Raw genomic sequence first — 12,048 nt, 5'->3', positions numbered from 1 at the left:
TCAGAGCAGGGGGTATCCTTAATGGAAGAGGAAGAGGGTGAAGATTCTCAACAGAAAAATGGTGACAATAAGAGAACATCGAGTGGCCTTTGATAAACTCAGATATCCTGTTCTAGATGAATTATGTCTTTTGGTACTGAAAGATCACAGATTATAAAATTTAGAGCTGGAAGGGATATTAGAGGTCATCTAGTTCAAGTGATTCATTGTATAGATGAGGAAATGAAGGCCTCAGAGAGATTAAGTGACTTTTAATTTTTTTCTTTGATTTTTTTTTATTTAGGCATTTATATTCTCTTCCTCTCACCTTTCTCCAACCGAGGAAAAACAAACAAAACAAATAAAAGTAAAGCAAAGCAATAAAATTATAACAGATATGCTGCAATGCAAAGATTGTATCAACCACCATATCACCTACCATATCTTACAGCTCTGGGAAGCATTATGCAAAAGTTTTTCAGAAGGGCTCTGCTGAGGTTTGGTTTTAGTTTTGGGTTTTTTGGTTTTTTTGTTTGTTTGTTTTTTTTAAGTAACAAAGAAATAAGAAAAGAGAGGAAGAATAATAATGGACAGTACCGACACAACCAGTTACTGATCTGAGGGGCACAGTGAGCTAATGCCACTCCTGACAGCCCAAACTCATTGTAGACTTCTGGGCCAGCACTGAAATATGGCTATCACTACATTTTCTGCCTAGTAGCCAACACTTTTCAGATTTCCCAGCCCAAGATCACTCAAGAAAGCAGTCTCTTGCCTTTAGAGTATGGGGGAAAATGTCCTTCCATCAACTCCCTCTTATTTGTCCCTTTCACCAGAGCTGCTTAATGCCAGAGGACTCCAACCAGAGACCAAACCTCTAGGAATACTGATAACCTACATGAACTTATTACTCAACGATTACCAAACTTCCACCTGGTCATATCCTCCCCACCCTAGTGATTTTGAATCCCCAGCTGTCACTATTCAAATTCATCCCTCATTGCCTGCTCTGTTATTACAATTCCTCACAAACCAGCCCCTCCTCCCCCTCCAGTGTCCTACTCAAAAGCTATCCATCCTTTTTCACTGTGCTCTCCGAAATGTACAAGCTCCATGGGTAATAAACTTGGTTTTATCTTAAATCTTTATCTTTCCTACTCGTTATATCTTCTGGCTCACACTGGGACCTGGCTTCATCCTAATAACACCCCCGCTTCTTTGGTGACCCTTAACAGTACTTGCTGCTCCAGTACTTTCTCTCATTCCTCCCCAACTCACTGGTTGAGGTGGAGTTACAATATTCCTTGCTCCCCATTGCCACTTCCAGGCTCTCCTTCTGCCACCATCACTCAGTAATCTCTCATTTGAGGTTCACTGAATCCACAACCATCACCCAATCAAAATTCTAGTAGCTGTTGCCTACTGACCCCCAGGATATTCTCACCACCCCCCTTTTTTTTTTTCTCAATGAGTTCAGTGCCTGGTTCATAGTCTTTCTCTCTTCCTTAACTCCTGCTCTCATACTAAGAGATTTCAATATAGATATTAATATTCCCTGAAACACCTAACCTCTCAGTTCCTTAATTTACTCATTTCCCATATCCTACTTTTCCACCCTACCTTAGATACACACAGAAATGATCACACTCCTGATCTTGCCATCATCCACAAATGCACTATTTCCATGTTTACGAACTCTGAAATTTCCTTATATGATCACCCACTTATCGTTCTGCCTTTCCTTCTGCCTTTCAGCTTTAAACCCTGTTTTTTGCCCTCACCATAACTTCAGTCTTGACTCCTCAGTTTTTTCTGGGGTCCTTAATGACCCCTTGGCGAACCAGTTAAACTATATACACTGTAGTCTTCTCTTCAGTCATGTGCCCCTTGTTCTATGGTTAATCTTGCCCTGACAAGCCTCAGCCTTGGATTACTCCTATCATCTGCTTCCCTCACTTCTATTTGCGTTGTTGAATGAAGCTAGAGAAAATCATAAAACCTTACTTAATGGTTCTGCTACCAGTTTATGTCATATAATCTTAACTAAGACCTCACTGAAAGCAAGGCAGTCCTTTAATACCTCCCATTCTCACTCTTGGTCCCACTTACCACAGCAATTTTTACAAAATTTTTTATTCCTCCTCCAACCTCCTGAATTCACCTCTCCCTAAGACAAAACAGCCAACTTAAAAAAGAAAACAAAGGGGCAGCTCGGTGGCGCGGTGGATAGAGCACTGACCCTGAAGTCAGGAGAACCTGAGTTCAAATCCGGCCTCAGACCAAACACTTGACAATTCCTAGTTGTGTGACCCTGGGCAAGTCACTTAACCCCAATTGCCTTGCCAAAAAAAAAAAAGGAAAACAAACTTTAAAAGTCCAAAAGAAGTGTGCAGTTCCCCTAGGAAAAAAAGGAATTAAGTAGTTGGAGTTGGTTACTCCGGGTTTCCAGGCAAAAAGGATAACATGCTATGGACCAACAATACATAAGGCTCTTAGACAAATTGTCTGAACTCATGTCACACAGTAAGAGAAGTAGTCTAGATCCACTCAACAATTTTTTTAATGAGCACAGATAAGTTCCCATAGTGTATTCTAGGCAAAATTTCCAGTTACCAGTATTTTATTTTTTTAATTCAATTTTTTGTTATTTTTATTTTCAAATTCTCTCCCTCCTACCTCTACCTCCTCTACCTACTGAGAACTAGATAAACAAAACTCATTAAAAAAAATAACACCAAGCAAAACAAATTTCTCCATTAGCCATGGCCAAAATATACATACACTCATATGCATATATATATATACACTCTATCACACATGTATATATATGTATATGTGTGTGTGTGTGTGTGTGTGTGTGTGTGCATACTTCAATCTGCACCTCAAGTCTATCACCTATCTGCAGGTGGATAGCATGTTTCATAAGGAGTCCTGTGGAACTGTGGTTGGTTACACTGTGTTGAGTTCCTAAGTTTTTCAAAGTTGTTTTTCTTTAGAGTATTGTTGTTATTGTATAAACTGTTTTCCTGGGTCTGCTCACTTCACTTTGTATCAGTTCATAGAAGTCTTCCCAGGTTTTTCTAAAACTATTCCCTTCATCATTTCTTATTCAGCCTTTCATTCAGTTTCTAATTCTTCACCACACAAAAAAGGCAGGTGCCAGTGTTCTAGAGATACAACATCCATACTTTTTATGTCGGCTTTCATATTCCTAATGCATACAATAATAAACAGGCAATTCATACTTAAGCATTCAACAATGCAAAAGTTATCTAAAGCAACTGGTATGACTCATAAAGGAAATACATTGGAAAGCTAATTATCCAATTATAAAATTTAAAAATTCTTTTAAATGCTAATTTTTCTTTAATATATCTCTGCTAGGCCATCCAAGGAGAATTTCTCCAGTGGCCACCCAAATATATCCCCCACAACGTAACACATCCTCTGGGCTCCCTCCCCAAGGATGTCTGTTATTCCCAGGTTCTTTGGAGCAATCTGTGGTTCTGTAACAAAATAATTCATTGATCCCTCCTCTGTGTGCATCCATTAGCAAACAGTCAGCAGATATAATTAGCAACAGAATTTACTAAAATGGCACAGTAAGAAGAGCAGTTACAAAACATTCCCTCCATACAACTGGGGCACACTCTTCCACTCATATACACACTGTCCATGGGAAGAGTAGCTACAGAGTATAAGGGCAGTGAAGCACAAATGCAGAAATAACTGTGCAAAAGCAACTCACGACTCCAGAACTGCAGGGCCTGGAACTCCGTTCTCTCTTCAGGGGATCCTGTCCACCGCCCAACTCTGGATCACCAAGGCTGGCATTCTCTTAACTCCACAGCCAGCTCCCTTCTCTGCTGCCAAAGAATCCACTCCTGGCACTTCTTGTCTCTCATTCCTGTCTCTTGTCATTCGTTTGTCTGTCCAGATAGTGTGTTTCTGCTCCCCGGTGGATAAAATCTCTCCTACTGGTCAAGTAGTGGGCCTTAAAAGCTACATGGCTAATGGAGGGAGAGAGAGAAGAAAGAAGGCCCTTCCTACCACCCCGCCCTGCAGGGGGCTCCTCCATATGTAGCTCCTTACATTCACTCCCTCAAAACTGCTGGATTCATCCAGAGCTTAGCTATTCAAAGTCCGTAGCTATTTTTGCTCGTCCAATGAGATTGCTCCCTTTAATTGTATCAAAGAAAGGTTGCACTTTATAAAGAAAATCTTCAGTTGTCAGCACATTGATGCCTCATTTTTTCTATTAGCTAAACTTTAGTTTCTGTGACTTCATAAACTTAAGAGGAATTAGGAAGGAAATTTAAACCTCTCCTTCCTTAAAGCATTCCTGACACTCCTCTTCATGGCATGTGTCACACATCTGTATTCATCTGATTGTCTTTGCTTCCATCTTCTGTGCATTTCTTTTTAAAATCCAAGTTACTTGGTAAATTCTCTGTGCATCCACATCAGTTCCTTCAGACAACTACTGTTCCTCCAGACAACTACTGTTCCTCCACATCTCTGGAACTTCTTCGTTGTGACTTTACCATTTCATTCTTAATAATTTCCCTTCTCTCTTGGTCTGGCAAACTCCATAAAATTTTAGTCACTAGATCCTATCTATTTTTCCTATGAACTCTTTCAGATCTGCTCTCTTAAAATTTTGGGTTTATATCAAGACCATATTCAACTTTCTTCCTTTTTCTCTATCACAAATTCTAAAGAAAAATCATCAATTTCCACCCCCATCCCCAGGTTTCCATCATTTCCACACAAGCAGCCATGGAACTCTCTCATTCACATAAAATTTCAAGGAACACAGTTTGAGAAATTTAGGAAATGTTAGATTATATTTACCCTTCTTCACTTATTATATTCCCTGTGCTATCCCATGCTTTTTCCCCCCGTGGATAATCCTACTTTTGCTAAGGGTTATCAACAGCTATTAAGACCAATTCACACCTAGGGACTGATTGCTATAATAACCACCTATGTCTGAATAATTTCATTTTTGGACTTTTTTTTGAGGAGCCAAGACAAAAAGAAACAAAAATAAAAGACTAGGGTACGCCAGTGTCTAAACTCCCTTCTAGCTTGAGCTTCCTTTATTGGGTCCAACAATTGCTCCTCCACCTTTCTTATAAGTACTAAAAATCTTTAAAGGACTTCCTGTATTTTTAAATAAGAGAAACTGGGAACTGGACAAATTTGTTCTTTAAAACTATTTTTTTAACTGCCTAAAAAGATGACACTTTTAAAAAGTTAACTTCTTGGAGGCAGCTAGGTGACTCAGATGATAAAGCACCAGCCCTGGGGTCAGGAGGACCTGAGTTCAAATCTGGCCTCAGACATATAACACTCACTAGCTGTGTGACTCTGGGCAAGTCACTTAACCCCAACTGCCTCACAAAAAAAAAAGTTAATTTCTCAAATTTAATAATATAGAAGATTATTACATGCTGGAATGCCAGCCTTCCAGTTAACTAGGTATTTTGTTTAACTGAGAGTTGACCAAAATAACTCTTTGCTTCAAAACCTTATTATGAAAAGACTTTCTAAAATGTCTTGGGTTCATACTCCCGACTTAAGTACTTAAAATACTATGAACAGAATTAATTCTTGTTTTTTAATCTTACAATGAATGCCAACATTGATTACTTTTATAGAAGACTGGAAACGCAGCATCTATGCAACATGGTAGAATATGTAGTAACTCCAGAACTATCCTGAAAGTAACAATACACTAAATCCATGACGGTAGCTTTTTTTTTTTTAATTTGCCTTTTTCCAAAAAAGTAAAGTGTTGAAAAAAATCCCAGTAAATTGAAGGTCATTAGTTCATTAGGACTCACGTAGGTCAAGTTCCAATATATGTGTTCTTATTCATATTAATGACAAAAATGTCCTGCTTCAGACTTACAATACTAATTTTAGATCCTAAATTTGATTCTTATTTAACACTCTAAAAGAATTCTTTTTAACTTCACTTTAACCTTGAGAGGCTGCATGGCATAGGATAGAGAGCTGGCCTTCATGGCAAGAAGACCTGAATTCAAGAACTGTCTCTTAAACTATCATGTCTGTGATTCTCAGAAAATCACTTAAGCTCTCTTTAACTCCTTTACCTCTCTTTAGAGTTTTAACCCTTACGTATACTTCAGTCAGGTGATAAATTCAGTGCATTTACATATTACTTTCAGGAGATTCTTCCTCTCCCCACTCCAGTTATTATCCCCATTAATCTTCCCTTACAACGTTGACAACATTTGTTCAGCATACTTGCTTCTCCCACCCATTTCTCTCTTAGGACTAAGGGGCAATGAGAGACAGGGAGGAGAGAGAGACAAGGATAGAGTTTAGGATTCAGAACTCAGACACAGTTTAGAGATGTTTAAGGCTACTAATTGTCCTATTTCTACTTCACAGAGGCTACTAATAGTATTATTTCTGCTTCACAGTGGTTTAAACAGTTTTTTGTGGTATACCCTGGAATCATCATTTAAAAATTGTTTCTATGGGAAAATACATTCTAAATTCCAAACAATGGAGTAAGAATAAACTTTTGGAATACAAGCCACTCCTATATTTACTAATATATATATATATGAGAGGCATTATTTAAAAGCAAAACTTATAATCCCCCCGAAAACCCAAAACCCGTCTTTCTCATCCCCAAACTAACCAATTTTACATTAATTTTACCTTAATGGCTTTTGCTGTCTCCAGTGATTGCTCAGGAGGAATTCCCACCTCCCTCTCCCTTAGGAGCTGTTGAATGAAATATGTAATATCTCTACCTGCAATAGGGATGTGTTTGATGCAGCTTCCAATTACATAACCTTCTGCCTAGGAGGAAAGAAAAAGAGCTTGGTAAAAAAAAAAAATTCCTTTTAAAGTTCTTCTACTCAGTATATACTTTTAGTCTACTTAGTCATCATCATTTACTAAATTCCCACTGTGTGCAAAGCACTATATTGGGTGACTATGAAAATTGCTTTAAAACTTAAACCTCAATGACCTGAGAAACCATAAACAATACTTTCATTATGGGTATTTAAGCAAAAACTATGTGAGAAATTCCATTACATACAAGATATGATATATCCAGAAAATACAAGTTTTCTTCTCACTAAAAGAAAAACTACTCCATTTATAAAATGTTAATTCAATTGATTACACATCTACTATTCACTATACCTCTAAAAAATGTGGCTTGATGTAGTTGAGAAGCCACTGCATTTAGGAAAAAACTTAGGTTCAAGTCTTAATTAAAATTCTTACTACTGACTCTACCTCTCTGAAATTCAGTTTCTTCTTGTTATAAAAATGGAATAGTAATACTTACATTACCTAGTTCACAAGGTTGATTCAGGAATCAAATGAGATATGGTATGCATAAAGCTTTGTAAACTACAAATTACCATATAAATGTGAATAGTTATTGTTAATAATAACAAAACTGATTATTGTTATAGTTCAAAAATAAACAACCTCAAGGACTAAAGAATATGTTTTCTATTTAAAGCAATATAAGTCAATGTTACCTTAGTCATTTTTTTTCAATAGTGTTTGACTCCTCATGACACCATTTGGGGTTTTCTTGGCAAAGATACTGAAGTGGTTTGCCATTTCCTTCTCCAGCTCATTTTACAGATGAGGAAACTGAGGCAAACAGGGTAAAGTGACTTTCCCAGGGTCACACAGCTAGTAAGTGTCTGATGCCACATTTGAACTCAGGTCCTCCTGACTCCAGACCCAGCACTCTATCTACTGTGCCCTCTCACTGCCCAATGTTACCTTAACCAAAAGCTGGCTGGTCTCATATGTAAACAGATTCTCTCCCTCTACCACTACAGTGTGCCATCCACATAGGGGAACTATTATCTATAAAGCATGAGAAAACTGGAAATACCAAACATCACAATGCATCAACAAAAATTCCTCAATTTTTGAGCACTACTGCTCATAGGAATCCTAGCAGTAGCCAGTGCTGACTCCAGAAGAACACTAGCATTAGCAGTAATACAAAATGAATCCCAGAAAACTGAGAAAATGGAAAGGCATCTCTCTAATCAGCCTTCAGGATAAATAATCTGAGGTGGGGAACTATTTAAAGCAACTCCACATTGCTCTAAACCAGAGGAACTTAACCCGGGATCCACCCACAATAAGTATCAGGAAGAACCTAAGAATTTGGATTGGAAAAAAATACATCTTTATTGTCACTAACTTCTGATTTCCTTTGTAATGCTACGTATTTTATTTGATACACTTAAAAACATCATTCTAGGGGGCAAAGCCAAGATGGCCTATATTCATAGGCCAGGATCCAGCTGAATTCTCCCAATATTCCCCTCCAAACAACTTTAATACAATGCCTAAAATCAAATGTTGGGTAGCAGAGTCAACAAAAGGTCAGAAGGAGACATTTATCTAGCCTAAGACAATTTAGGAGATCCACAGAAGAGGTAGGTGCAGGCCTGGAGTGCAGCAGGATCATCAGTAGTGGCCACCATAGCAGTAGCAGTAGCAGCTTCAGGAACTCTCAGACCGGAGTGGATAAGGAGGTTGGACAACTAGTCAGAAAAAGACTAAAGAGGACCCTTTGCTGGCACTGGATGCAGCTGGTGCTGATTGCCAACTCTATTGACCATAAGCAGTTCTGGAAAACTTGCAGCTACAGGGGAGCAGGGTAAAGACCAGGGTACAGACCTGAAGTGCAGTGATGACATCTCTTCCCGGTTCACATCACCTTGGAAGCACTGAAAACTTGTAGACCCCAGAACTAACTCTGAAAACAGCAGCATGAAAAAGCCAGAAGCTTAACACAGTGCTTCCCCACCCCCAGGGTGAACACAGCTCAACTTTAACATAAAGTTCAAAGTCAAGAAATAGGCTAAGAAAATGAACAAACAGCAAAAAAAGAACTTGACCATAAAAAACTACTAAGGTGGTAGGGAAGATCAAGACATAAACTTAGAAGACAACAATGTAACAACAGCTACAAGCAAACCCTCATAGAAAAATGCTAATTGGACCCAAGCCCAACAAGAATTCCTGGAAGAGTTAAAGAAAGTAATAAGAGTGAGAAAAAAAAATTGGAAAAAGAAATGAAGGTGATGTAAGAAAATTATTAAAAGAGAATTAAGAGCTTAGTAAAAGAGGCACACAAAAAGAAAATATTGAAGAAAATAATTCCTTAAAAACCAGAATTAGTCAAATAGTAAAAGTGGCACAAAAATTTACTAAAGAAAAGAATTTCTTAAAAAGTAGAACTGGCCAAATGGAAAAAGAGGTACAAAAGCTCACTAAAGAAAACAATTCCTTAAAAATTAGAATTGGGCAAACAGAAGCCAATGATTCCATGAGACTACAGGAAACAATAAAACAAAGTAAAAGAATGAAAAAATTGAAGATAAATGTGAACTATCTCATTGGAAAAAGAACACACCTGGAATACTGATTGAGGGGTAATAAATTAAGAATTACTGAACTACCTGAAAACCATGATCAAAAAAAGGGCCTAGATATCATATATTTCAAGAAATTATGAAGGAAAACTGCTCCTGTATTTTAAATCCAGAGGGTAAAATAGAAATTGAAAGAATTCACCAATCAATTCCTGAAAGAGATCCCAAAATGAAAATTCACAGGAATATTACAGCCAGATTCCAAAGTTTCCAGATCAAGGAGAAAATACTACAAATATCTAGAAAGGAACATTTCAAATATCATGGAGCCACAGTCAGGATCATACAACACACAGCAACTCCTACATAAAAGGAGCAGAGGGACTCCAGAAGGCAAAGGAGCTAGGATTATAAGAAAGAATAACCTATCTCACAAAACTGAATATAATCCTTCAGGAGAAAAATGGATATTTAATGAAATAGAGAACTTTCAAATATTCTTGATGAAAAGATCATAGCTGAATAGAAAATCTTGACATTCAAATAGAAGACTCGAGAAGAATAAAAAGGTAAATATGAAAGAGTAATTATAAGGGACTCAATAAACTGTTTACATTCCTATAGGGGAAGATGATAACACATAACTTCTAAGAACTTTATCATTATTAGGACAGTTAGAAGAAGTCTGCATAGACAGAGAGCACAGGTGTGAGTTAATTATATTGGGATGACCTCAAAAATATGTAGGGGTGAGAAAGAGGGATGCACTGGGAAAAGGGGGAAGGGAGAGATAGAATGGGGAAATTTTTTTCACATAAAAGAGGCACAAAAAGAAGAGCTTTCGTAGTGAAGGAGAAAATGGATGGGGGGAATGGGCAAGCAATATTTGAATCACTCTCATCAAAATTGGTTTAAAGAGGGAAGAATATATACACACACACACATACACACATATGTATACATTTATATTTATATATTTACACATACCAAGTTAGCTACAGAAATCTATCTTACCCAATAGAGAAACAGGAAGGGAAGGGGATAAGAGATATGAAACAGGCTGGAGGGGTGGGGGAAGGCAGAGCTGAGGATGATAAAAGGGAGGGTGGATTGAAGGAGACAGTGATCAGAAGCAAAACAGACTATTGAAGAGGGATAGGACAAAAAGAGAGAAGGAAAAACAGAAGAAAATAAGATGCTGGGAAATACACAATTAGTAATCATAACTGAGTGTGAATGGAATGAGCTAACTCATAAAATTGAAGTGGATAGCTGAACAGATTTAGAAACTAGAATCCAACAATATGTTGTGTACAAGAGACACACTTGAAACAGAAAGACACACACAGAGTTAAAATAAGGAGCTGAAGGAGACTCTACTATACTTCAGCTGAAGTTAAAAAAAAAAAAGGAAACAGGGGTAGCAATCATGATCTCAGACAAAACAAAAGCAAAAATAGACCTAATTAAAAGAGATAATCAAGGATACTACATTTTGCTAAAAGGTACCATAGACAATGAAGTAATATAAAAAATTTTTCCAGCAAGTTTCTCTAATAAAGGCTTCATTTCTCTCTGAGTCAAATTTGTAAAAATAAAAGTCATTCCCTAATTGATAAAAGAACAAAGGATATGAAAAAGCAGTTTTCAGAAGAAGAAATAGAGGTTATCTATAGTCATATAAAAATGTTCTAAATCACTACTAATTAGAAAAAGTAAAACAACTCTGAGGTACCACCTCACACATATCAGAAATGACAAATGCTGAGGAGATGAGGGAAAATAGGTACATTAATGAAATGATGGTGGTGTAATAAACTGGTCGAACCATTCTGGAGAACAATCTGGAACTATACCCAAAAGGCTACAAAACTGTGCATATTCTTTAACCCAGGAATAGCACTATTTAGGTCAATACCCCAAAGAGATCCAAGAAAAAGGAAAAGGACCTGTATGTACAAAAATATTTATAGCAGCTCTTTTTGTGATGGCAAAGAATTGGAAATTGAGGGGATGCTCATCAATTGGGGAACAAGTTGTGCCATATGATTGTGATGGAATACTATTATGCTTAAGAAATGATAAAGAGGAGAAATTTCAGAAAAACACAGCAAGACTTATGTGAACTTATGTAAAGAGACATGAGAAGAACTGGGAAATTATGGTGCACAACAACAGCAATGTTGTAATGATGATCAACTGTGAAAGACGTGGCTACTCTGATCAACACAATAATCCAAGACCATTCCAAAGGACTCATGATGAAAAATGCTATCCTTCTCCACAGAAAACTAATGAAGTCTGAGTGCAAATTGAAGTATAATTTTCTCACTTTCTTTATTTTGTTTGCTTTGTTTGTGATGTGGCTAACATGGAAATATGTTCTGCATGATTTCACATGTATTGATATATTATTTGCCTTCTTAGTGGGTGGGGAAGGGGTGAGAGGGAGGAAAAGAATCTGGAATTCCAAATTTAAAAAGGAAAAAATGTTAAAAATAAATAACAAATTTTAAAAATTAAAAACAAAACAAAACAAAACAAAAAACACTTTATTTGGGGAAGGGGTATAGAGACCTCACCACACTGCCATAGGGGCTCATGACACTGAAAAGGTAAAGAACCTCTACACTAGACACTATGAAGACTTGCCACTAGCAGG

The 12,048-nt window shown here is 37.3% G+C and overlaps 1 protein-coding gene across 3 annotated transcripts in view; it reads right to left on the bottom strand.

The window, feature by feature from the left end:
* Positions 1-12,048, bottom strand: part of ACTR3B (actin related protein 3B) — a 97,087-nt gene that overhangs the window by 39,199 nt on the left and 45,840 nt on the right. For all 3 annotated transcript variants that reach the window (XR_003567213.1, XM_027841041.1, XM_027841042.1), the window contains exon 7: positions 6,679-6,822. Coding sequence is in view for 2 of the 3 variants with exons in the window: in XM_027841041.1 (XP_027696842.1) it covers positions 6,679-6,822 (144 nt within the window). In the remaining variant the exon portion in view is untranslated. The remainder of the gene's footprint in view (positions 1-6,678; positions 6,823-12,048) is intronic.

The sequence above is a fragment of the Vombatus ursinus genome, unplaced genomic scaffold (assembly GCF_900497805.2).
Source record: "Vombatus ursinus unplaced genomic scaffold, bare-nosed wombat genome assembly UNPS02014852.1, whole genome shotgun sequence".
Lineage (NCBI taxonomy): Eukaryota > Metazoa > Chordata > Mammalia > Diprotodontia > Vombatidae > Vombatus > Vombatus ursinus.
Note: the sequence above shows the minus strand (reverse complement) of the source record. Positions and strands in the feature narration are given on the sequence as shown.